General features: G+C 44.0%; 1 protein-coding gene across 9 annotated transcripts in view; it reads left to right on the top strand.

Annotated features, from left to right (window-relative positions):
- LOC119973889 (transcriptional-regulating factor 1) overlaps positions 1 to 27,736 on the top strand; it is a 274,278-nt gene that overhangs the window by 230,158 nt on the left and 16,384 nt on the right. For all 9 annotated transcript variants that reach the window (XM_038812482.1, XM_038812474.1, XM_038812510.1 and 6 more), the window contains 2 exons: positions 15,467 to 15,555; positions 25,165 to 25,278. In XM_038812482.1, coding sequence (XP_038668410.1) covers positions 15,467 to 15,555; positions 25,165 to 25,278 — 203 coding nt within the window. The remainder of the gene's footprint in view (positions 1 to 15,466; positions 15,556 to 25,164; positions 25,279 to 27,736) is intronic.

Below are 27,736 nucleotides of genomic sequence, written 5' to 3'. Positions count from 1 at the left end.
CTTGGTTGCCTGCTGCCTGGACCTGTTAATGGCAAGTTTTGCACTAAGTACTCCTGATATGGTATGAATCAAGACCTGCACTTAACCTCAATAATCCAGCCCTGACCCAAAATGCAAATAACTGTCTCTTGCCCCACACCCTAGCTCCAGTCAATTTAATATAAGAAGAATTATCCTTTTCTCTGGTCATAATAGAATCAATGGGATGATCAATGGTAGAGGATTTTTTTGGTTTGCATTGACAGTTTGCAAATTTGTGCAGGATACCTGTTCTTGCATATTCGAAATATCAATGAAGTATTAGATATTTTGCAATAATTTAATTTCCTGCATTTCAGTGCAAGTTTTCTGTCTCTTGATTGGTCAGTGGCACATCAACCTTTAAATTGTTCAGTTCTGACTATTTGTGGGCTTGGCAATGCTGCAAAATCCTTATGAACTTTTGTTCTTTTATTTTGAGATACCCTGATCTGCACTTTTGCTATATGCTTCCGTTTTTATTGGTTAACATGTTTTTATAGCCGGTGATTTTTGTTTGTCCTTTGGCTTCCTGGGTTTTCAGTGAAGCTGAATTGTTCATCTCATTTCATGTTCAGGTTTTCTTTCAGGTTCAATGTGAAAATAGCAGAACTACAACCACAGCTGAACTTTGACACCCTTGCGACCAAGTTATACAGATCAACATTGTGTGCATTGTTGCTCTGATCCACCGCATGACAGGCATGGTGGAAAGGAAGGGATTTACCACAAGTGCATTACCATAAATGGCTCCAGGCTTGATCCATTTTCATGTTCAGGCCTCGTTACGATAGTATAAGCAAGCAGACAGCTCCCCCATCAGGGTCAGGAGCTGGGTTGCAGGAGATCTGGCAACTCCTCAACGAGGCCGTGTCAGAACTGATACATTAGGGAATGCCAAAGAGTAATGGACAGGGGATGGGAAGATTTTTTGTGGGATCAGGGGCCCTGCACTTTTGGCAAACTTTTTTGAAAATAATTTTCCTAATTGGCCAAATCAGCCGTGCCATTTAATTCTCAGTTCCACTGGTGCGCTTCCCCAATAGAAGACCAAAATTACATCTGCGTCTTGAATAAGCTGTCGGGGCCTGATTGGTATATTGTAACTCAGCTACCGATGTGAACATCAAGATTTTTTTGGGACATAAAAGCTCATTTACCTCTCCTTTTGATGGACTTGAACTTCACCCATCTGCCTCCTCATTGCATATTCAGATACCTTTGCGCTTCAGGAATTGATTTAATTGCTAATATGCCATCTACTTGAGGTTGACTTGGATTCTAATGCCTAACTTGCAGATGTTAATTGTGTCACTTGGTCTGCAAGTAACCAGTTTTCCCAAGTAAAAATTTTATCTATTTCCTTCACACCCACTGTTTTGACTTAATTGTTAATCAATCAGAGGGCTCTCCTCACGTTGGAAAGCAGATATTCCCTAAATAATGGTGTTTTCTATCACTGTAAAGGTGTACTTACCAGTTGGAGTTACAGCTCTTTGGATTGGCCTTCTCAGTTAAAATATTGAGAAAAAATGTTATTATTAAACTTTGGCAGACCACTGAGAAAGAGTAAAGCAGATCCATGCATCAACACAGAATAATCTCCGTCAATTCCAAGCTTTGGATAGTTTATTTTTTGATCCAAGTTGAATTCTATTCCATAAAAGACGCGCTTGTTAGGTGAATTGGACATTCTGAATTCTCCCTCGGTGTACCCGAACAGGCGCTGGAATGTGGTGACGAGGGGCTTTTCACATTAACTTCATTGCAGTGTTAGTGTAAACCTGCTTGTGACAATTATGAAGATTATTATTATAAAGAAATTGATTGTTATACTTTTTTAATTTTCTTTTATGGGATGGGGATGTCGCTGGCAATGCCAGCATTTGTTGCTTTTCCCTGAACCCTGTTAGCTTCATAATTTTTCTCTTTCCTTCCTCCTGTTTGGTTGATCAGTGAGCCTGATTTTTAACCCGTCCAAAACTTACCCACGCACCCAAGTTAGAATTGTGCCCAATGTGTCCCTCCGCAGTTACTTTCAAATGTTCTGTAATTGTCGAGTTAATTACTCGTGAATCACTTGCAGTAAACTGTAATACCATGTTAACAGTGGTCGTGTTCTGCTGTTTGCACTCTGAAGAAATACAGCAAGTTTGTTTTTCTCCACTTAATTAGGTGACCAATCACGCTTAAAACATATATGCATGTTTTTTAAACATGTTTTTATTGTTTTTTGCATTTAACTTGTAACAACATTGCTGATCAAAGATTTAAATTAGAAAGAAAAGAGAACAAAAGATCCCAAGAAAAGACGGTGTAAAACAAAACAGAGGCAACAAAGTGATCAGGTTTAAATACATAGGAAACATATATACACGTTTGAGGCCCCCAGTAATCGGTTATCCCAATCGCACTGTTTCACTGTTTATATCCGCCTGTTATTGCTCAGTGAAGAAGGCCTTGAGGGTGAAGATCAGGTGTGATCTGAATAGGAAGATGAATCTGGACAGCACGTTCATCTTGAACGGCTGCACTCTCCCCACCAAACTTCTTAAAAGCTAAGGCTAGCGGCAGAGCCCAAGAGCACACAATTCCATGTATAATCCTTACTGGTTCAAGGGAACATCATTATGGAGAATCTCATGAGAATCTTTTGTGATCCAGTGAAATTTGCTTTGTTTGCTCATTATTTTGCTGCATTTACTGAATGAAACTGTTTCAAATGGCAGGAAGAACCTTGCAATATATTTGGTGATCTTAGTAACATCAATTTACCCTGTGAATGCTAACTCTGGGTTGTTTCTCTGGTGAGCTGAGAGTTTGATTCATAACTGTGGGCTTGCTTATGAAGGTGGTGATTTGTGTTGAACAGAAGGGAAAGTACCTGAAGAGTGTCCAAATCAAACTGAAAACATTCTCAGTTACAGTGTGTGAATATATTCTCTTTCTCCACTGAATAAGATAGTGCCATTAGGTATGTGCCTAATTAGTGACATAAGTGATATGTGCATGGTACATTGGGTGCCAGTCGACAACAGGAAGATTTTCTGTTCAAAATGTAAATATTGCAATTTAGTTTAGAAATCAAAAAGGATTGGCTAACCATAAATTAAAATTGTACAATACGTAGTTATACGAGAAAAGATGTTACAGAATCTCAAACCAGGGAGAAAAATCACCATATGGGGCAAAATTTCTTGTTTCTATCTCTGGATAAACAGGAAATTTGTGTGCAAGAACTCCGAGGAACCAAATAAGATCATTAAGGAGATTAATAGTATCAATGAATTTAATGCTGCCTCTGCATTAAGTTTTACAAATACTTTAGAAGATCCAAAAAAAAAGTGTATGGCAAGTGATCGTGAAATATTATAAAATTGATTCTTAATCCCACCTCCTATTCACTGTAGCGATTTTCAAAAAATACTAGCAATCAATGGAAACAAATGAAGAGAAACTGAATTGATTGAAGGACCTTTTCTAGAAAAACAACTTTTTTCATATTTGAAAGAGAGTCTGAGAAGTAGAATATGAGGACTTAAATTATTACTTTTTTAAAAAGTATTTTTATTAAGACATTAGTATAAACAGCAAATACAAACAGACATAAGAGCAACAACAAACAGGAACATCATAATAAATGAATAATCAACACCCCAACCCCATGGCATTCCCCTCCCGTCCTGTCTTCCCCATTTTAGCCCCTTTATCTTTCCCCCTCCCCCTGCTGACGCCTTAATTCTCCTTAAAAAAGTCGATGAACGGCTTCTACCTCCGAGCAAACCCACCAACCAACCCTCTTACCATAGTTCCAACCATAGGAACTCCTCCACTCCAGCAAAATCCGTCTCTGGGGCTACCAGGGAGGCAAAGGTCAGAGCGTCAGCCTCTCTTGCCCCCAGGACCCCCGGGTCTTCCGACACTCCAAATATCACCACGTCTGGCCTCGGGGCCACCTTCACCCTCAACACATCAGACATTACGTCTGTGAACCCCTGCCAGAACCCCTTCAGTTTCAAACATGCCCAGAACATGTGAACGTGATTCGCGGGCCTCCCTGCGCACAGCCCACACCTGTCCTCTACCCCCCCCAACCGAAGAACCCGCTCATCCTAGCCACTCACGTGCGTCCTAGGAACTACCCCGCCTACACAAACCCCAAGATCAAAGTATTGACTTTCTTAAAGAATGATTTAGGGATGAAGATTGGGAGGTTCTGAAAGACAAATAAGAGCCTCGGCATCGCCATCATTTTCACTGTCTGCACCCACCCCGCCAGCGACAGTGGCAACACATCCCACCTCTTAAAATCCCCCCTCATCTGTTCCACCAACTTCAACTTGTGCAGCTGCTCCCATCCAATATCCCATCCTGGATACCCAAATATCTGCAGCTCGCCACCACCACCTTGAGCTGCAGCTCTCCCAACCTCCTCTCCTGCCACCTGGCCTCGATCGGGACCATCTCACTCTTCCCGATGTTTAGCTTATATCCAGAAACCCAGCCAAACTCCTCCAAAATACTCATAATTCCCCCCGATACCTCCCAGTGGGTCCGAGATATAAAGCAGCAGGTTGTCCGAGTAGAGTGAGACCCTGTGCTGAGACCCCCCACCCCCACTGCACCATCCTTGACGCTCTATTGCCAAGGCGAAAAGCATGGGGGAGAGTGGGCACCCCAGCCTTATCCCACAGTGTGGCCAATGTACCCCAAGCTCACCCAATTGATTTGCACGCTCGCTTCCCGCATCCTATCCAACAATCTGATCCAGTCAACAAACCACTGCCCGAACCTGAACCGCCCTAGTACTTCCATTCCACCAAATCAAAGGCCTTCTCTGCATCCATTGCCACTGTATTTCTATGTGTCTTGTCCATCCATCATTTTTTTTTTTTAATAAATGTTTTTTTATTGAGTTTTCATATTTTATACACGACAAACCACAAGTCATTAGAGAGAGAGAGAAAAAAAAAAAGGAAAACACAAAAATTTAACATGAATATTTACAGGTAAGCATCTTCACAACAATAATTGTGGCCGCCCCCTTTAGCCAGCATACATATTTTACATTCCCCAATATGGCCGAGGCACATGTTTATAGGCATTTATTTATAGTTTGGTTTTGGGCCTTGGCTTGCCATCAAACCCCCATACCGAGCCCGTAGCCCCCCCCCCCCCCCCCCCCCCCCCCCCCCGGCTACCTTCCCCCGATTCCCGTCCATTTTCCCCTGGTTCTTGGCCACCCGACTATTCTTCCTCATGTACGTTGGCCACAAACAGGTCCCGGAACAGTTGCATGAATGGCTCCCACGTTCTGTGGAAGCCGTCGTCCGACCCTCGGATGGCGAATTTGATTTTCTCCATTTGGAGAGATTCCGAGAGGTCGGACAGCCAGTCTGCAGCTCTGGGTGGTGCTGCTGACCGCCAGCCAAACAGGATTCTACGGCGGGCAATCAGGGAGGCAAAGGCAAGGGCGTCCGCCCTCCTCCCCAGGGATAGATCTGGCTGGTCTGAAACCCCGAAGACCGCCACTATCGGGCATGGCTCCACCCTCACCCCCACCACTTTGGACATAGCCTCGAAGAAGGCTGTCCAGTACTCCACAAGTCTGGGGCAAGACCAGAACATGTGGGCGTGGTTGGCCGGGCCTCTTTGGCACCGCTCACATTTGTCCTCCACCTCCGGGAAGAACCTACTCCTACGGTTTCTCGTTAAGTGGGCTCTATGTACCACTTTTAGTTGCGTCAGGCTGAGCCTTGCGCACGTGGAGGTGGAGTTGACCCTATGCAGTGCTTCGCTCCAGAGTCCCCACCTTATCTCCATCCCCAGGTCGTCCTCCCATTTCCTTCTTGTTGCGTCCAGTACGGTGTCGTCCCTATCCACCAGTCGGTCATACATGTCACTACAGTTCCCCTTCTCTAGGATACTTGCGTCCAGTAGGTCTTCCAGTAGTGTCTGTCGTGGCGGTTGTGGGTACGTCCTTGTCTCCTTTCGTAGGAAGTTTTTGAGCTGCAGGTACCGTAGCTCGTTCCCCCCAGCTAGCTGAAATTTCTCTGTCAGTTCGTCCAGTGTTGCGATCCTGTCATCCGTGTATAGGTCCCTGACTGTCAGTGTCCCCCCCGTCCTGCCTCCACCTTTTGAAGGTGGCGTCAGTCAGTGCTGGTTTGAACCTATGGTTGTTGCAGATGGGAGCCTTGTCCGACATTCTGCACAGGCCAAACTGCTGCCGCAGTTGGTTCCAGGATTGGAGGGTGGCTGTCACCACTGGGCTGGTGGAGTGTTTTTTGGGTGGGGATGGGAGTGCTGCCGTGGCGAGGGCCCGGAGGGAGGTCCCCATGCAGGAGGCCTCCTCCGCACGCACCCACTCGGCTTCTGGCTCCTGGATCCATCCCCTTACTCGCTCGGCTGTTGCCGCCCAGTGGTAGAATTGTAGATTCGGGAGGGCTAGCCCCCCCCTGGATTTTGTTTTTTGTATGACTTTCTTTGGGATCCTAGCATTTTTACCCCCCCATACGAACGCCATGATATGTTTGTCCAGCGCTTTGAAAAAGGTCTTGGGGATGTAGATCGGAATGGATCTAAACAGGAAAAGGAACCTGGGCAGTACGTTCATTTTGATCGTCTGGACTCTCCCCGCGAGGGAGAGCGGGAGTGTGTTCCATCTTTGCAGGTCCTTTTTAACTTCCTCCGTCAGGCTGGTGAGGTTCCATTTGTGGATCCCTTTCCAGTCATGGGCTATTTGGATCCCCAGGTAGCGGAATTTATTTCGGGCTTGTTTGAACGGCAGCCCCTTTAGTGCTGCCCCCCCCCCCCCCCCCCCCCCCCCCCTCTTGCGGGTGTACTGGGAAGATCTCACTTTTGCTCATGTTGAGTTTGTAGCCCGAGAAGGCTCCAAACTCTTTCAGGAGCGCTATGATTCCGTCCATGCTGCTTTGTGGGTCCGAGATATAGAGGAGCAGATCATCCGCATAGAGTGAGACTCTGTGCTCTCTACCTCCCCTTCGGATCCCCCTCCAATTTTTTGCTGCCCTGAGCGCGATTGCTAGCGGTTCGATTGCTAGTGCGAACAGCAGCGGGGACAGTGGGCATCCTTGTCTAGTGCCCCTGTGCAGCTGGAAGTATTGGGAGTTGGTATTGTTGGTCCGTACACTCGCCATGGGAGCGTTGTATAGGAGCTTTACCCAGGCGGTGAACCCTGTTCCAAGCCCGAACCGCTCCAGTACCTCTATGAGGTATTTCCATTCGACTCTGTCGAAGGCCTTTTCTGCGTCCAGGGAGACGATCACCTCTTGTGTTCTCTCCCCGGAGGGGGTCATTATCACGTTCAGCAGGCACCTGATGTTCGCGGTAAGCTGTCTACCTTTGACGAAGCCCGTCTGGTCCTCTGTGACCACCTCAGGTACACAGTCTTCTAGCCTTTTGGCTAGGATTTTGGCCAGTATTTTGGCGTCTGCGTTCAGCAGAGATATGGGTCTGTATGACCCACATTCCGTTGGGTCTTTGTCTTTCTTAGGTATCAGCGAGATTGAGGCCTGTGCTAACGTGGGTGGCAGTGTGCCCCTAGCTAGCGAGTCTGTGAACATCTCCCGCAGGTGCGGGGCCAGCGCTGTCGCGAATTTTGTCCATCCATCATTATCATGTTTAGTAATCTCTTAACATGTGCTGACAATTGCCTCCCCTTTAGAAACACAGTCTGACCTTTCTCCTATCACCCCCGGCGCACAGTCCTTGATTCACGAGGCCAGGATCTTTGCCAGCAACTTCACATCGACATTTAATAGCGACATTGGACGATAGGACCCACATGCTCCGGATCTTAATCCTTCTTTAGTATTGGGGATAAAGACCCCTGCGATAATGTAGGAGGGAGTTCCCCCTTCTCCCTCACCTCATGATATGCCCTCACCACCAGGGGCCCCAGATCCTCCCCACATTTCTTACAAAATTCTACAGAGAACCCATCCAATCGGCTGTAGCTCCATTTAAAGGGAGCTGATTTATTATATCCAGTCAAGATTCAGCTGCTGTGAATTTAAAAAAAAAAAAAGATTTAGAGTACCGAATTATTTTTTCCAATTAAGGGGCAATTTAGCATGGCCAATCCACCTATCCTACACATCTTTGGGTTGTGGGGGTGAAACCCACGGGGAAAATGTGCAGACTCCTCACGGACAGTGACCCAGAGCCGGGATTCGAACCCGGGTCCTCAGCGCCGTAGGCAGCAATGCTAACCACTGTACCGCCGTGCTGCCCCAGCTGCTGTGAATTAAACTACAATGTGATTTATATCAAAAAAATATATAAATTACGTCATTTAGTTCTAAAACTGATATTGTTACAGACAACGGATTATTCAGCTTAAATGGCCCAGTAATTTGTTTGTGTAGTAATTAAACTTAATAGTGGTGTTTGTTAGATCTGTCTAATAACCTCTGGTAGAGGCAATAAAACAAGTTTACCTCGACAGCAAAGAAATAAACACATATATTGTGTGTAATTCCTCACTACAGTAGTCCCCCTTTATAACGCGGGTGTTGGGGTCCAAGACAGCCACCCGCGTTGCAACCGAGCCGCGGATATCCACGATGGGGGTTTTAAATTTATTTAAAAATCTATGCTAGCGCTTCCCATTGTGAGTCTACGGGGGGCGGGGGGAGAGGTCAGACCCCCGTAGACTCACAATGGGAAGCGCTAGCATAGATTTTTAAATAAATTTAAAACCCCCATCGTGGATCTAATTAAAACAGTGTCAATTTCAGCGGCCGGCTCACTTTGATCCGGAGAGGGAAGCTGCTCTCTCACTGAAACAATCAGCCGGCCGCTGAAATTGACACTGCCCGCTGCTCTCTCCCTCCAATCCAACTTTTAAGTTTTAATGTTTCTGATTGGAGGGAGAGAGCAGCAGGCAGTGTCAATTTCAGCGGCCGGCTGATTGTTTCAGTGAGAGAGCAGCTTCCCTCTCCGGATCAAAGTGAGCCGGCCGCTGAAATTGACACTGCCGGCTGATTGGAGGGAGAGAGCAGAGAACACAGGAGGAGGTCATACGGGCCTCTGCAAGACCAGCATTGTCTCACATCGCCCCTCCCCTCTGTAGCTGGGGTTCAGGCTGTGGCTGCTGGGGTACAGGCTGTGGCTGCTGGGGTACAGGCTGTGGCTGCTGGGGTACAGGCTGTGGCTGCTGAGGTACAGGCCGTGGCTGCTGGGGTTCAGGCTGTGGCTGCTGGGGTACTGTGGCTGCTGGGGTACAGGCTGTGGCTGCTGGGGTACAGGCTGTGGCTGCTGGGGTACTGATTGGAGGGAGAGAGAAGTGGGCAGTGTCAATTTCAGCGGCCGGCTGATTGCTTCAGTGAGAGAGCAGCTTCCCTCTCCGGATCAAAGTGAGCCGGCCGCTGAAATTGACACTGCCGGCTGCTCTCTCCCTCCAATCAGAAACATTAAAACTTAAAAGTTGGATTGGAGGGAGAGAGCAGCGGGCAGTGTCAATTTCAGCGGCCGGCTCACTTTGATCCGGAGAGGGAAGCTGCTCTCTCACTGAAACAATCAGCCGGCCGCTGAAATTGACACAACTGACCGTTGGGGTCCATAAGCCCCCCCGCAGTATATCGCGAACCGCGGTATTGCGGAGCGCGGTATAACGGGGGACTACTGTATGAAGCTCTGGGTTATACAAATCCTGACTTTTGTTTTAAAGAAGTAATTTTAGTTTTTATTTTCCATCTATTTTTCAGAAAGAAAATGAAAGAAATTTAACTAATTTTGTTCATTGTCACATGTCATTGCATCATGGAGTACAGTAGGGGCAACATATTGACATAAGGATAGTTTTACCCTGCATCAATGCAATTCCTTAGGGTAGTATCCTCGGCCCAACCGCTTCATCAATGACCACCCCTCCATCTTAAGGTCAGAAGTGGGGATTGACGTTCAGCACCTTTTGTGACTCTTCAGATGCTGAAGCATCCCGTATCCACGTGCAGCAAGTCCTCGACAACATTTAGGCTTGGGTTGACAAGTGGCAAATAAAATTCACACCGCACAAATGCCAGACAATGACCATCTCCAACAATAGAGGATGCAAATATCTTCCCTTGACACTCTATGGCATTACAATCGCTGAATCCCCCACTATCAACATCCTTGAGGTTACCATTAACCAGAAACTAAACTGCTCCAGCCCTATAAATATCGTGGCTATAAGAGCAGGTACAAGCTAGGAAATCTGCCTCCTGACTCTATTGTTTATTGCTCGCACTAAAATAAAAGGATAATTTTTTTGCAATGAGATGTGTAACATTTAACCTCCAAGTTATTTGATCCAGTCAGTGTTAAGTTAAGTACAAATGACCTCAATAGCTTCAGGCTAAGAGTTCCTTTCCTGATCTGTGCCCAGTGAACCCTGCTGGAAGTGCAGGTGCCGTCATCGGACAAGGACAAGATTTGGCTCTACTGTGATTTCTCAATAGTCTACTGTCACAATCATAAGAACTAGGAGCAGGAGTAGGCCATCTGGTGCTTCGAGCCTGCTCCACCATTCAATGAGTTACTAGTGCTTGAAGCCAGATGGACTTTGTTATGGTCCTATTCATTATTTTTTAATTGAGTCTGGCTGTGCTTAGTCATGTTATGATACCATAGGAACTTATAGTGTGATCTTAGTAGATTTAAACTTGACTCTCAATCTGAAGCAGATTGGCTCACTTTGAGACCTCTCTTGGTAAATAATAACTCAATTATTCTTGAATATAAAATGTAATATTACAGGAGATGAGCAAAACTCATTATTTCAGTGACCACCTTGAATTTGCTGCAACCCCACCTCCCCACGCATCATTTGGGTGATACTTTTCTTGATCTCAAGATATGGCTGAGAGTGATGACCCGCATAAGAGATTATTGTGCAAAATTAAAACGCATGGGATTGGGGAAGTATATTGAGGTGGATAGAAAACTGGTTGGCAGAGAGGAAACAAAGAGTAGGAATAAATAGGTCCTTTTCAAATTGGTAGGCAGCAATTGGTGGGGTGCCACAGGGATTGGTGCTGGGATCCCAGCTATTCACAATATATATTAATGATTTGGATGAGGGAACAAAATGTAACATCTCAAAGTTTGCAGATGATACCAAGTTGGGTGGAAGGGTGAACTGTAACGAGGTTGCAGAGATCCTACAGCATGATCTGGACAGGTTGGGCGAGTGGGCAAATCAATGGCAGATGCAGTATAATTTGGATAAGTGTGAGGTTATTCACTTTGGAAGCAAAAACAGGAAGGCAGATTTATATTGTAAATTGGGAGAGGGGAGTGTGCAGCGGGACCTGGATGTCCTTGTGCACCAGTCGCTGAAGGTAAGCATGCAGGTGCAGCAGGCGGTAAAGAAAGCTAATGGTTTCGAGTACAGAAGCAGGGATGTGTTGCTGCAATTATACAGGGCCTTGGTGAGACTGCACCTAGAATATTGTGTGCAGTTTTGGTCTCCTTTTCTGAGGAAGGAGGTTCTTGCTCTCAAGGGAGTGCAGCAAAGGTTTGCCATACTGATTCCAGGGATGGCGGGACTGTCATATGAGGAGAGATTGACTAGGTTAGGATTGTTCATGCTGGAGTTCAGAAGAATGAGGGGGCATCTCATAGAGACTTATAAAATTCTAACAGGACTGGACAGGTTAGATGCAGGGAAGATGTTCCCTATGGTGGGTGTGTCCAGAATCAGAGATCACAGTCTGAGGATTCAGGGTAAACCATTTTGGACAGAGATGGGATAACTCGTCACCCAAAAAGTGGTGAGCCTGTGGAATTCATTACCACAGGAAGTAGTTGAGGCTAAAACATTGAATATATTCAAGAGGCGGCTAGATATGGCACTTGGGGCAAATGGGATCAAAGGCTATGGGGTGAAAGCAGGATTAGGCTATTGAGTTGAATGATCAGCCATGATCGTGATAAATGGCGGAGCAGGCTCGAAGGGTCAAAATGCCGCCTCTTTTATGTATCTACGAGCCAAATATGATTATTCTGTAGTCAGGCAGCATGGTGGCACAGTTGTTGCATCAGCGCTGAGGGCCAGGGTTCACTGTCCATGCGGAGTTTGCACATCCTCCCATGTCTGCGTGGGTCTCACCCCCACAATCCAAAGATCTGCAGGGTAGGTGAATTGGTCATGCTAAATTGCCCCTTAATTTGCGGGTGGGGGGGGGTGGAATTTGGAACTCTAAATTAACTATATATATGTATTTTGTACCCTCCCATTCCTGTCAGTTATAAGGATGAGATTTCTCCTCATTTTGTGCTTAATTTTAGTTCCTTTACTCGGTTTTGTAAAACTCATTAGAGTGGGAAACCTTACGTGCTCTTCCTTGCTTTTGCTATCTCCACTAGTGATGTCATTCTCCCTGTCTCAGATGTTTGAAAATGACATGTTTAACTGCCAACACACACACACACACACACAAACACACACGTAATGAATTTGTGTCAAAATTCCATTGTTCTGAAAAGTATTAACTTCACTAATCTGTCTGTGTCTTACTTTTCTTTAAGTGTGTCAATTTGTCCTGTATGGAAACATAGAATGGCCTGTTTCAAGTTGGTCAGCTGCTCTGTGCATCACCCAATATTCCATCCTATTGCAATGCTTGTGTTACTACTCAAAACAGATTTTCGCCCATTCACACTTCCTCCTCTTGCTCCCCTACCCTCCAGCCCTCGAGCAGATTTAATTTACTGTACTATTGGTCTGCCAGAATGTGGTAATGAATGGTCATTTGTACAGAATGTTATCTGCTACGTTGTCATTGTTTTCGGTTCCTGTACTTGGAGATAGGACTGTACTGAGACCGTAGTGAGCCAGCGGGCAGGAAATCATTACATTAGCAGTTCCAGACAACAGCCACACTTTTGAGAGATTGCAAATATGTTCGTTTTCCAAATCTTCATTTGAAAGTGAAATACTGGCCTTTTTATGGTGTATTGGGACTTAGTCGTATAAAGAAGAATGTATGCCACATTGTTGTGAACAGATCCCTATCTCATATTATCAATAATGTAACAAGCACCCACTAGAAAGTATTAATAGGTCTAAATTTGAAGTTTATATTTAATGATTGTGATAGTATAATCTCAATAGGTAGAAAGAGATCTTACTGTACTGAATCTACATCGCATCAGATTTGTTCCATATCACTGTACATATCTCCACAAATCCTACATGCTGAAATCCTTCACAATTGGAAGTATTTATTGAAATAGCTGAACCTTTTCTGCAAACGCGAGATGGTGTTAAAAGTTGTATCATGAGTTGATGAAGCCAATTTTTTCATGCAATGAAATTAAGACTGCTGCATCTCTTTCTCTACCTGTAAGTTTATTATTTCAATTTGCTTTTGGGCATTTAAGTTAATATGCCTGGAATTTCAGTGCTCAAAAGTAGAAAATTCACCCAGCCTAGGTAGGCTACTGAGGGAAATAAGTTGGCTGAGGTTCTGGCACAATCTTCCAATCCCCTTTTTAAAAAAATTGAAATAGTGCCAGAGGACTGGAGAACTGCAAGTGTTACACACCTGTTACAAAACATGAAAATAGGGATTAATAAATGATAGTATAGTTTTGTTAAAGGCAAATTTGTTGGAAAAACTTGATTGCATTCTTTGAATTGTTGAAGGTTGAAGTTGTGCATGATCATTTTTAAAACAAATTTAATAAAGTGGCACATAATAGACTTCTTCGCAAAATTGAAGCCCATAGAATTAAAGTGACGGTAACAATGTGGCAATGAAATTGACTAAGGGACGAACAGCAAAGATTAGTGATGAATGGCTGTTTTTCAGACAGGTGAAAGCATGCACAAGATCTCCCAGTGGTCAGAATTAGGACTACTAATTTTGATTTTCATATTAATGATTCAGTACTCACGGCATAATTTCAGACTGAAATATAGTTTAAAAAGTGAGGAGAATAGTAACAGATTTTAGAAGCACTTGGACAGTCTTGTGTGATGAACAGACACTGACCACACAAAATTTAACGCATAGAAGCATAAAGTGATCCACTATGAGAAGAGGCAATAAAAGCTAAATGGTACAACTTTAAAGGGAGTGCAGGAACCTTGGAGGTTGAAGTCCTCATCTTTGAAAGTGGAAGGAAAGGTTGATAAGATTTATTTTATATTAAAAAAACGCACGTTGGATTCTTGAATACAAAAGCTAAGGAGGTCATTCTAAACCTTTCTAAATTATTAGTTATACCCAACTGGAATATTGTTTCTGCTTCTGGATGCACTTTAGGAAAGATGTAATGACCTACAGAGAAGGTCCAGAGTAGAATTGACTCTTAATAGTAACAGAATTACAGCACTTCAATTACTTACTGGCATTTGAGAAGTTGGGATCGCTCGCTTTAGAACAAACAGTTTAAGGAGAGATTTAATAGAGGTGTTTAAAATCATGATGGTTTTGGTAGGATAAGTAAGGAGAATCTGTTTCCAGTGGCAGAAGGGTTGGTAATCACTGGTAATACAAAGAGAAGTGGGAATATATAGCAGGCCAGGCACCATTTGTGGGGAGAGAAACAACATTAACGTTTCATCAGAAGGTCAGACCTGAAACATTAAACTCTGGTTCTCTTTTCGCGGATGCTGCCTGACGTTTTGAGTATTCCCAGCATTTTCTGGTTTAATTTCAGAATTCCAGCATCCACAGACATCTGTTTTTGTATCTGTGTGGGATCATGGTTCTTGGGATGCAGTGTTGGGTGATTGCTAATTGCTACCAATAAGCCAAGCCAAAACTTTGAAGATTTTATTTAGGAGTCGGGATTTCAAAGAATACATGTTTAAAGTGAAAATATTTCCAAATATGAAATTTGCTGTATTAGTTGGCAGCCTCAGACCTGCATGCGGTGGAGTATGGCCAAATAATGTTGATGGAACAGCAATTAATATGCAAGTTCAACATTTAAATGGTCTAACTCATTTCTAATGTTAAAACATTGAAAAACAAACTGAGAAAATTCCCTAGAGAGTTAATGATAGTTTGATTCCCCGCTTTCGATCATGAGTACTGGAATGTGAAGTGCATCCAACTAGTTGGACTTGTGAGATGAACAGAGGAGCACATTTGAACAGAAATATGCAATGCCACCAATTCTTGGTTTGCTTCCCCATCCACATACCTGCCGTAATACGATGGAGATACACTTGGACAATTGGAGCTGGGAGGATGGGGGAAAATCCAAAGGAAGGTGGTTGTTGGCCTCTGTCGGGTACACCAAAGAGGCTGGATGAAGAGCAGCCGAGGCAATGGTCAGTGTCCCTGACCTTCTGACTGTCTCCAGTTATTATTGCCAAAACTATATGACCATAAAGAGAACACTAAGGGTGGAAACGCTAAAGGGTAACAAATTTCAACCACAATACAAATTGGTGGTCTTTGTGTTAAAAAATCTATCTTTTTCTTAGGCTCTGACAAGTGGACAACGACGGAGAGGAAACTATTCAACAAAGCTCTGAGTGTACATAATAAGGACTTCTTTCTGGTTCAAAAAATGGTAAGAGAATTGCTTAAGGACTGTCCAACGCTATATTTGAAGAACAACAAGGATGTATTGAAGTCATTATTCTTTTTTTTAAAATTGCAAATATACAATAGATCTCCGATCCCACTGGAGCAGACATCTTGTGATGCATGTCGGGGAGACACTTTCCTGCACTCTTTAAGCTCGCTTATTTCGCCTGTTGTGTGAGTTGATAATGGTACAGCACGGGCAATGGGGCATCTGGTACCTTACTGAACAGTCGGGCCAACAGTGCATCTCCTGAACTAATGAGATTTCAGGATCAAGAAAAAAACAGGAATGACTAAGGCAGGTGAATTAGAGTAAAATCAGGGTCAGAAAGAAAAAAAAAAGGAAAGAAAGATTGGATTAAGTGAGAGAAAAAAGGAAAAGTTTTTTTTTTAAATTACATTTTTGAAACCTCCAACAGCGGTTGACTGTATGCAGTTTAGGAAGGATATATTGACCTTGGAGAGTGTGCAATAGATTTACCAGTTACCTGAATGCCAAAGCTCACATTGTGAAAATAAATTACAAAACTAGGGTTGGATTCCCTGGAATTTAGAAGTTTACGGGATGATTTGGATTACAGGATATAAAAGGGGTAAATAGGAAGAAGCAATTTCCACTGGTTAGGGACCGTAGCCCAGCCTTTCCGGATTGAAGTTAGGAAACACTACTACTCAAAAGTTTGGAACTCTTCTATAAATAGTAGTTGATGGTAGGTCAGTTGTTAATTTAAATCTTGAGATAGATTTCTATGTTAACCAAATAAATGAAGAGATATTTGATAAAGTGTGTATATGGCATTCAGTCATATATCAACCTTGATTTCATTAAATGGCAGAACAGGGTTAAGGGACTAAATTACCTACTCTTCCTAAGCTTCTATTCAGGGAAGAGATTGAACAATTTGCATTGTTCCGTTTCTGGGCCAGAGAGAACGATTAACATTGCATTACAAAATGTGAAAAAGGTGCTTGTGCTGTTAGGTTTCAGCCCTAATATTCTGCAGCACGTTTAATGGGCAATTAATGTGCAAATCCAGTATACTCTGACAAATTATGCTCTTTTTGTGGTGCAAAGGACAAAATGATGTAAATCGACTAGCGAAATCTAGAGACATGGACCTCTTAAACACGCACATTTATTAGCCAGTTGGTAACAGCGTGTGTTGTTAACATGTTATATTTCCAGCAATATTGGGTCTGTTATATTTCATTTGGTAACAAATTGGACTTGCTGCCAGCCAGCCATCATGAGAATTTGGCGTGTTATTTACACAGCTCAGAAACAGAAATAAGTATTCACTTTACTGTGCAGGATTTCAATTTAGCTTATTTTGCAAAGCTATCATATGCAATTCTTAGTACTGCACATAATGTAAATCCTCAGTGCACTATATCCATGACAGACGTTTGTCAACCTCTATGCAGGGGTGTGTGGCCTGTGGTCGATGTTGGTATTATGTTTGGCTCTGCCCTTTGTTGTCTGTAGTGGATAGGTCAGAACTTGGGTATTAAGAGAGTTAGCCCTTTTAAGTCAATTTCTTAGTAACTTTCCCTCACAATTTTGTTAAGCAGCTCAGTGTGTTCTGGCTAAATACATATAACTATGTGGGCCACATGAATGTTACGGCTCTGCTGTTGTGTGCAATGGTAGTAGAAATGGAGAATGCATCCAGGGGGGTGGGGGGATTAAAGGTTCAATCAATGGCCCATAAACTGAACTTATTTAACTTTTATAATGAACAACTTGCATACTAAACTCTTGCCCTTATAGCAAATACAGTTATTTAGTCTTAGGACCTTTCCTTAGAGCATTGCTCTGATAGGTTTGAACAAAGGACAATACGGCACCGGAACAGGCCCTACAGCCCTCCTAGCCTATACCGGTCATGATACCAACCTTTACCAAAATCCCCATCACTTCCTAGTGCCGTATCCATCTATACCCACCCTATCCATGTATTTGTCAAGATGCCTTTTGAACGCCGTTAACATAGAACATACATAGAACATAGAACAGTACAGCACAGAACAGGCCCTTCGGCCCTCGATGTTGTGCCGAGCAATGATCACCCCACTCAAACCCACGTATCCACCCTATACCCGTAACCCAACAGCCCACCCTTAACCTTACTTATCTGTTTCCACAACCTTTCATGGCAACGCGTTCCAGGCACTCGCCACCCTCTCTGCACAAAAAAAACCTGCCTTGCACATCTCCCCTAAACTTTGCCCCACGGACCGTAAACCCACACCCCCGTTGACTGAACCCTCCACCCTGGGGAAGACTGCCTGCCCATCCACTCTATCCATGCCCCTCATAACCTTGTAGACCTCTATCAGGTCACCCCCTCATGCTCGTGCTTTAGTAATTGTTAACCTACCTCATATTTCACTGGATTAAACATGCTCAAGGCTTCATTCCTTTGGAAAATCAATCTCTTTTCATATTTTCTGCATTGGTCTCACTTTCCTGGTTCGACTTAAATAGTTGACAGTCTAACGGGAATGGTTTTCTCAGCAAGCACCAGCTATCGGCAAAAATTCATACCTGTGTGCTCACTCTCAGCAGATTTAAGTCCCAGAATTGTGTACATAAGTGATGTGAAGTAGGACCCTTAGCTGGTTTTTGTTCTTGTTATTTCCTCTCTTTGCTTGTGGTGCTCTTATTTCAGCCCCAACTCATGTCAGATAACTCAGCTGGTAGAGTGGGTGGGACAGGTTCTGTGGTGGTTGCTGGGACAAGAGGAAGGTAAAGCAAAGCTTGCAAGGTGGTTGAGAGTCAAATACCCTGAGTGGCCAGAGTAGCAGGATTAAGTCAACTGGATGCCGTACAGTGTGATGAATGCTAGATCAAGGTTGAAAGTTTTTTTTACACCTTCTGTCCTGGAATCATTGTTGCAAATAGTTCTGGGAGGGGAGATGAGATAGGGATACTGTCTCTATTATTGAATGCTATTTAGAATGATTGAAATAAATTATCGTCGGAAATTTACCCAGCTAAAGAAAGTTGCAGAGCAAATGCAGGGCTATGTTCTTTTAAGCTGATGTAGCAGTGCTGTGCACATTGGCTCTCCAACTTGCTGGCTGATGTGACAGGATGCACCTTCTTGCCAGCAGAGGGAGATGCTGTGTAGAGGCCAGCAATTTCCCTTTAACGAGGGCGAGTGAGGCAGACATATAGAGCATCCCTAGAAAAGAGAAGAGGACGGCATGGTGGCATAGTGGTTAGCACTGCTGCTTCACAGCACTAGGGACCCGGGTTCATTAACAAGGTTGAAGGAGGTGATGGGAAAAGGGCAAGAAGAAATGCAAAGGGGAACAGGCTGACAAGAAAGGTGTAAGTGAGAGGGAGAGCCAGCAAACAACCAAGCACCAAATAAAAATGGACCTAAGAAAAATAAATTAATTTAAATTACATGAAATAGGCAAATGTCTCACATTTAACATTGGTGAACATAGTTGATTTTCACTGCAGTATGCAAAGGATGGAGTTCAGTTTATGAAAAGTAACGTAACGTTAGCTGGCATAATGTTATTCAATTCGCCAGCTACATGTACAGCGCCAATAGAATATCAACGCTGCTTTTATAGGTGTTGATATACCCTCTATGAACATATGAGCTTCAGATCCGCCATGTCAAAGTATTTTGCAAACATTTAGAACCAGGTTAAAAGCAAGAGATCACAAAAGAATATCAGTCCATCTGAAATATTTTGCTTGTTGAGAATAGAAGAAGTATTTCTCCTTTAAGGATGTTGCATCGTGGTTGATGCCCCTATTTATTTTATTTTTATAATCATAAATCAGTGCAGACAATTATTTCTGGGTAAGGAGCATAAGAAATTAATGTTTTGAATATTGTAAATTTGGTATTTCTCCTCAAGTGACTGCAAACATCTCAACTACTAATGCCCTGACTTAGATCAATAATTCAAGGCTTTGAACCTGTCAACCCGAGTTCTGTATTGAATATCACCACGGTAACGTACTGTAGCTTTATGACTGCTTTATAAAAGAAGAGCTGTTCCAAAGGGTGAGAATGTTTAAATTGAACTGTGAGCACAGGACCAGATAACGCAGCTACAAAGTTAATAAGCCTTGGGTGAGATTTCAGGTGCAACATTTCCAGATGGGTACGAACCCGGACACACACCGATGGATACAACTGATTATGTGGATCAGACTCCCAGTAAAAGTAGTTGATGCTGTCAGCTGATCAAAAGGTGCTCAGTAAGCATCTAATTAGAGAAGCGAGGGCGTTATTGGAAAATAAGTAGACAAGGATGGTCAGTAGCTTCTTTGCTGGGATATTGAAAATGTTAGCTGTAAAGACAGCCTGTCAATTTTGAATAATAAAGGTGCAAGTATAGGTAGCGAATGAGGAATTTAACAACTATCCATTGGGATAATTAAGACTTTTCCTTAAGGTGATGGGAGTAAATGGGGCAGAGTCAATCATAGAATTGTTACAACACTAGAGACTATTTGGCCTGTTGTATCCCAGCCAGGTCTCTGCAAATGCAACCCTGGGAGCTCCACTCTCTGCCCTTTTCCTACAGCCCTGCAAGTTTTGTTTTCAGGTGCGTGGCAAATTCTCTTTTGAAAGCCACAATTGAATCTGCCTCTACCACACCCTCACTCGGGCACTGGCTTCCAGAACTGAAACACTCGCTGATAAATTAAATTGTACATGATCAGTGAAGAAATGTGCTGTAAAGCATTTACTTATTATGAGCTTTAGTATGTTTTAATTTGACCGTTTGTGTCATCATTCTAGTTGGGTTCTGTAATTATGCACAAGCCTGCGCTTCATTAATTAAGTCTGATAATTAAACTTATAGTTCTGTCTATCTAGTACCTTTAAACAATAAAATTCCCATATACTGATCTGTCACTTTCAAACATCTTTTTTTATATTTCTTTCAATGTCAGCTATATCGGTCGCTTAAATTATTTACATTGCCTCTGTTGCTCTGGTTTTATGTTTTTTTTTAATATAATTTTTATTGGAATTTTTTACAGAAAATATAAAACATAACGACAAACAATGAAATGCAACAAAATAACCCATAATAACTGTGACACCCCCAGACCGTATCGGCGCATGTATCACATCCCCCCACCCCCCCAACCCTAATGAACAACAAAAGAACTTAAAAAAATAATAAAATTAAATAAACAAACATAGTCATTGTCGGCCCCCCCCCTTTTCCCTCCCCTTTTCCCTCCCCGGGTTGCTGCTGCTACTGTCCCAGTACCCTATCGTTGAGCCAGAAAGTCGAGAACTGGTTTTATGTTTTAATTTTTAGTTCTTTGGTGGGGGTACGTTTTGTTGCCTCAAAAATATAATTGACATCCTTTCACTCCCTCACTGAAAAATGCGATACAACTGCAGTTGGCAATGTAACTTCTTGTTACAGGTATTTAAAAATGAAATGTACAAAAGTAAAATTGGATCCATGGAAGCTTCAGACTTTGTTTGAAGTTAACACAGAGTGTGATCTTAATCTTTGTTACATTTTCGAGCAGAAGTCAAAAGCCATTTTGATCGCGATCTACCAGCCGAGTTGAGCTCAAGCGAGAGCGCAATGCGGCCGGTAGATCCCGGGAGAGTCCTCCTTCCCGGCAGCCTTTATGCCTCGCGTGATATAACTAAGTTCCGCATGGAGTCGGAATCAGAATCCTGCCCAAAAGGGGCCTGATCAAATGGTGAGCGCCTAGGTAGGTTTTAAACCTCCTTAAGCGAGCTTACCTGGGATCTACTTGCCTCCCCAGGGTGTCCTCAACCGGGCGCCGTTCAGTACTGGTTCTCAGAAACGTGAACCAGGTGGAATGCCACCTTGGGGATTTCCCGGGCCATCGGAGGCCCCGGGTGGTCAGGGCTAGTGCAGGGTGGCTCCCTGGCCCTCCCCCTGGAAGATGGGCACCTTGGCACTGTCCAGCTAGCACCTTGGCACTGCCAAAGTGGCAGGAGCACTGTCAGAGTGGCAGTCCAAGGGTGCCCAGGTGCCAGAGCGGCACTGCCAAGGGTCTGGGCCCATGAAAGGAGGGTGGAGGGAGGTTTGAAGGGTGGGGGGGGTGCAGAGTGGGTAAATAGGGGCCTCTGGGAGGTTGGGTATATGATGGGTGGGATCTTGGAGGGGGGGCCTGTAAGAGGGTGTGGGATGGCCCCTCAGGGACTCCGTAGCGGGGTGTCCTGACTTTGGAGAGGGGGGAGGGTAGCTCCCACGTGTGTTGGGGGTGTGACATTGCCCATGGGTGGGGTGGAGGGTGTGGAAGACCCACAAGCTCACTTAGAGATTGGGGCACCCTTTCACAGTGGCAGCCCGATCTCTGGGTTCAGCTCCCAGTGCTGAAAAAAATTCTAAATGTGGGCTCAACCGGTGAGAACCTCCCCAGGGCCCAAAATCGTGACCAAGTATCATTGAATAGCGATGGGGAACTCACCGGCATAGCCGGTTGGAAACTCTCTGCAAAACCCGCCATAAAGAAACATAGACATGTTTCCGTTAAATTCTGACCGATGTGTCAAAATGCTTCCCTGACAGAATGGATGGTGTTAATTAATATAAATAAAATGATATTTTTTTTAAACTATGGCTAGTCGAAAGATATTTATTTCTTCTCTCTTTTTCTTTCCCATTTGTGCGTTGGACCCTGGCATGTTTATTCAGATCAAGTAACCTCAAACTTACTCTTCCCATATGAGGGGCTGGTTTAGCACAGGGGATGGTTTAGCACACTGGGCTAAATCACTGGCTTTTAAAAAGCAGACCCAGGCAGGCCAGCAGCACGGTTCAATTCCCGTACCAGCCTCCCCGAACAGGCGCCGGAATGTGGCAACTAGGGGCTTTTCACAGTAACTTTATTGAAGCCTACTCGTGACAATAAGCGATCTTCATTTCATTTCATTTTACAGCCATTTCTTACCGCATGCAGGCAATCCATTTAGGTTTTTTTGACATAAAAACATTTCAGCCTGAAAAATACAAATTAACCGCAAACATTAGTCTGTTGTAGCTTATGTCAGTACAGTTTTTTTCCCCACCCCTTTAGGTAACCATTGCCTAGCAAGGACCGGCAAGCAAGCTACTGTCACGGTACTGCTTAAGCCACTGTAGCTGGTTTATCAGAGGTACAAAAGTATCTCCAGGTAACATGACAGCCAAGAAGAAAACTTCTAGCGTGGGAATAAATGTGCATTCACATGCTACCTGGCATTGCACATTGATGCAGCAGATTTCAGTACTGAGATCTCCTAAAGCCTCAGTTCAGGCAGAATGTCATACCAACCAGAAGGTTCCAGGTTCGATTCCTTGTCAGTTCCCTCACCTGGATAGCATACAGGTCCTAAATTGCCCTGTTCCAGATAGACTGATTTTTGATTATATTTTCTACAACTTGGACCAAGATTCCATCCTGTTCTGGAACAAGCTCATATTTGACTTCAGTTAAACTGAGGCAGCACACAGATTGATCCATTGATGTTTATGCTCATTTATTGGTCATGTAGTGGTGCATGGACTGTCCTGCATCAGCCTTGTTTGAAACACTAATACTTTGCCTCACTTGAGTCACTTGCAACATAGCAAACACTTTCAGCAACATCAGCCCATTGAGATGAGTGCAATAAATAGGCCAGTTCAGATTTTTACAAACTGAACACAATTTGAAAATAAACTCCCAACAGTTTGGACTCGAGTAAGTTTTTCTGCTTTGTACAGAATTTAAGAAAAAGTAGCTGTGTTGATAAGCTAATGACAATAAAATAGGCAATGCAACTTAAATCCCGGCAACTCAGTGGTAACAAGAAACCTAAATAGATTTAAAGCAGGAAATGCACTAGGTTCTTGTCAACAAATGGGATTCAGGGCTAATATAAATGCACCAAGGAAAATGCTGTGGATGAATGGGAGATGGGGGAGGCAGTGCTGGTGCAGATGAGATCGACAAAGGTCTTCTGCTTTAAACTGTTACCACCTAGATTTTCCTTGATGTGGATTTTAACAGGTCTTTCAACTTGTTTGGCCCCTTGTTCGCACTATAATCAATCACTGTTTGTCGACGTACCATTTGTCAATGTTCTCTGTAATTTATTCTTTTGTCTACTATGTACGTACTGTGTACATTCCCTTGGCCGCAGAAAAATACTTTTCACTGTACTTCAGTACATGTGACAATAAATCTAATCAGAAATGTATCAACTTTAACATTTTACTCCATTTGAAAAAAGAATGAACACCAGTTCTGGTACCCATAAAAGCAATGAGGTTTATACTACGGTTCCAAGTTGAAGGGAGCTGCATCCCTCTCCTAGTTGCCTCTTTCAATTATCTTGCGTCTCATTCAAGGAGGTGCAAAATGTGAAAATGAACATTTCTGTACAATTACATTCTACCAGGTGGGTTTGTAAATGAAGCAGCCCATGTCCAAATGCTGCAAGACCTGGACAATATCCAGGCTTGGGCTGGCAAGTGGCAAGTTACATTTGTGCTACACAAGTGCCAAGCAATGACCATCTCCTACATTAGAGGATCTAACCACCGCCCATTGACATTCAAAGCCATTACCATCGCTGAATCCCCCATAATCAACATTCTGGGGGATACCATTGATCAGAAACTGAACTGGACTAACCATATTAATATTGTGGCTACCAGGGCAGGTTAAAGGCTAGGAATTATACGGCGAGTAACTCACCTCCTGAACCCCCAAAACCTGTCCACCATCTACAAGGCACAAGTCAGGAGTGTAATGGAAAACTCTCCACTTGCCAGGATGAGTGCAGCTCCAACAACATACAAGAATCTCAACACCATCCAGGACAAAGCAGCTGACTTGATTGCTCCCCATCCACAAACATTCAAACCCTCTATCACCGACAAAAAATGACAGCCGTTTGTACCACTGCAGTACCCCATCAAGGTTCCTTAGACAGCACCTTCCAAACCCACGACCACTACCATCCAGAAGGTCAAGAGCAGCAGATACCTGGGAGCCCCACCACCAGGATGTTCCCTTCCAAGTCACTCACCACCCTGACTTGGAAATATATTACTGTTCCTTCACTGTTGCTGGGATAACATCCTGGAACTCCCTCCCTAACAGTACCTACACCTCGAGGACTGCAGCGGTTCAAGAAAGCAACTCACCACCTTCTAAAGGACAACTAGGAATGGGCAATAAATGCTGGCCTTACCAGCAACACCCACATCTGGTACATGAATAAAAATGTATACAGTACCCTGATCCAGCCTTCTCTCTCTCTCTCTCTCTCTCTCTCTCTCTCTCTCTCTCTCTCTCCAGCCCCCCCCCCCCCCCCCCTCCCCCCCCAATTTCCTTTTAGCCACAAGAGCTATACCTAATTCTTTCTTGAAATTACACGTTTTGGCCTCAACTACCTTTTGTGGCAGTGAATTCCACATATTCACCATTCTCTGGGTACATAACGTGCAGATGAAACTCATTCCTACAATTATATATAAGCTCTGTGTTAAAGTTTAATGCAAAACTTCTGTTATTCAGCAAATATGTATGAAAATGGAATTCTGATTGTAATGCAACACTATCAGCCTGATTCTTTTATTACAGGTAAAGTCAAAGACTGTGGCACAATGTGTTGAATACTACTACACTTGGAAAAAGGTCTTGCGATTAGGTCGAAAGCACAGGACCCGCCTTGCCGAAATAGAAGCAGAGAGAATGGTAAGAAGTAATCTGAATATGAAAGAGCAAATGATTATCACATTTGATTAGGTTTTCAGACACATTGCCAACTGCTTATTTTCAATGTGAGCATTTATTGTTTGATTAATATATGGTAGTTAATGGAAGAAAGTGTATGTTAATTTAAAATAAAGGCAGGACACTGAAAATGTACAACGGCAAAGTACTGTGATGCTGGAAATCAGAAATAAAAACTGGAAATGCTCAGCAAGTCATTTAATATGACTGTGGAGCATTTTCTGTTTCAATTACTGAAATTGTACAGTCTGTTTAGTCTTTAACAATGAAGGTAATATCACTGGACCAGCAATCCGAAGGCCGAGGCAAAAGCTCTGGGGGCTCATGCTCAAATCGCACTAAGGCATCTGGAATTAAAGCTCGTCTAATAGTGATGGTTCATTAATGTCCTTTAGGGAAGGAAAGCACCTCTGGGCTTATGCCAAAATTGGGACATCTGTCACGCATAACTCGGGCATACTCCCAAATCATATCTTACTGTGAATGCCCCAGACTCCACCACTACCAGCCCTGGATATGTCCTGTCCCACCAGAGGCGGCAGCACATGGTATACAGTGGGTTGCCCTGTGGGTCCTAAACATTTACTCTGGACCCCAGGAAATCTCATACCATCAGTTTTTAGGCAAGGAAACCTACTGCACACCCCCCAACCTCAGCTGATGAATCAGTTCTCCGCCATGCTGAACACCAATTGGAAGAGGAACTGAGGGTGACAAGGGCACAGAATGTGCTCTGGGTGGGGGACTTTCATGTCCATCAGCAGGAATAGCTCGATGGTACCACTACTTATCGAGCTGGCTGATCCTAAAGGACATACCTGCTCGACTGGGTCTGCGGCAGGTGGTCAGACATCCAATGAGAGAAAATCTCATCCTCACCAATCTACCTGTCTTCGATGCACCTATCCAAGTCCTGTCATTACATTGCGGTTAGCCTACATAATGTTATGCGGTACTACCATCACGCTAAATGGGATAGCTTTTGAACAGACCCAGTAATCCATGAGGCACTAATGGGCCATCAGCAACAGAAGAATTGTATTCAACTGCAATCTGTAACCTCATGGCCCGGCAAACGCCCCAGTCTACCATTACCATTAGATGAAGGATCAGCCCTGGTTCAATTTAGAGTGCAGGAGAGCATGCCAGAAGCAGCATCAGGCATACCTAAAAATGAGGTGTCAACCTGATGTAGCTACAACACCAGAATACATGCATGCAAACAGTAGAAGCAACAGGTGATAGACAGAGCTACGCGATCCCACAACAAATGACTAAATCTAGTAGGCCTGCTATAACATCCAGTCATGAATGGTGGTGGGCAATTCAACAACTAACAGGAGGAGTAAAAACGCAAATATTCCCATCCTTTATGATGGGAATGAGGGCAGTGGATATTGCAACGGCTATGGGTCCAGGCAACATTCTGGCAAAAGTGTTAAAGAACTGTGCTCCAGAACTAGCCACACCTCTGGCCAGGATGTTCCAGTGCAGCTACAGCACGAGAATCTACCTGGCAGTGTGGAAAATTGTCAGTGTATGTCCTGGCATCAAAAGGCAGTACAAATCCACTCGGCCAATTGCCACCCCATCAATCTATTCCTCATCATCAGCAGAATGATAGGCGGTGACATCAACAGTGCTAATAAGTGGCACTTCATTGATACTCAGTTTGGATTTTGCCAGGACCACTCAACCCCTGACCTCATTACAGCCTTGAACCAAACTTGGATAAAAGAGCTGAACTCGAGGTGAGGTAAGAACGACTGCCATTTGCAACAAGGCAGCATTTGAACAAGTAGGGCATCAAGGAGCCTTCGCAAAACTGAAGTAGGTCGGAATCGAGGTAAAGTTTCCACTGGTTGGAATTATACCTAGCACAATGGACGTTGACCATCTAAGTCATAGAATCATAGAATTTACAGTGCAGAAGGAGGACATTCAGCCCATCGAGTCTGCACTGATCCTTGGAAAGAGCACCCTACTTAAGCCTAAACCTCCACCCTATCCCGGTTACCCCACTTAACCTTTTTGGACACTCAGGACAGTTTAGCATAGCCAAACCACCTAGCCTGCACATCTTTGGGCTGTGGGTGGAAACCTGAGCACCCGGAGGAAACCCACGCAGTCACTGGGAGAACGTGCAGACTCCACACGGACAGTGACCCAAGCCGGGAATCGAACCTGGGACACGAGCTGTGAAGCAACAATGCTAACCACTGTACTACCGTGCTGGCCTTTATGTCAATGTCCTGGGATGTTGCTGTTGCTGCATGGGTTCCTCAGGGTAGTGCCCTTAGCCCAACCATCTTTAGCTGCTTGATCAATGACCTTCCCTCCATCATAAGGTTGGAAGTGGGGGTGTTCAGAGTGACTGCACAATGTTCCACACTGTTTGTAACTCCTCTGATACTAAATC

This window comes from Scyliorhinus canicula, chromosome 1 (genome assembly GCF_902713615.1).
Source record: "Scyliorhinus canicula chromosome 1, sScyCan1.1, whole genome shotgun sequence".
Classification (NCBI taxonomy): Eukaryota; Metazoa; Chordata; class Chondrichthyes; order Carcharhiniformes; family Scyliorhinidae; genus Scyliorhinus; species Scyliorhinus canicula.
The sequence above is the reverse complement of the archived record's forward strand: the minus strand, read 5'-3'. Positions and strand labels throughout refer to the sequence as shown.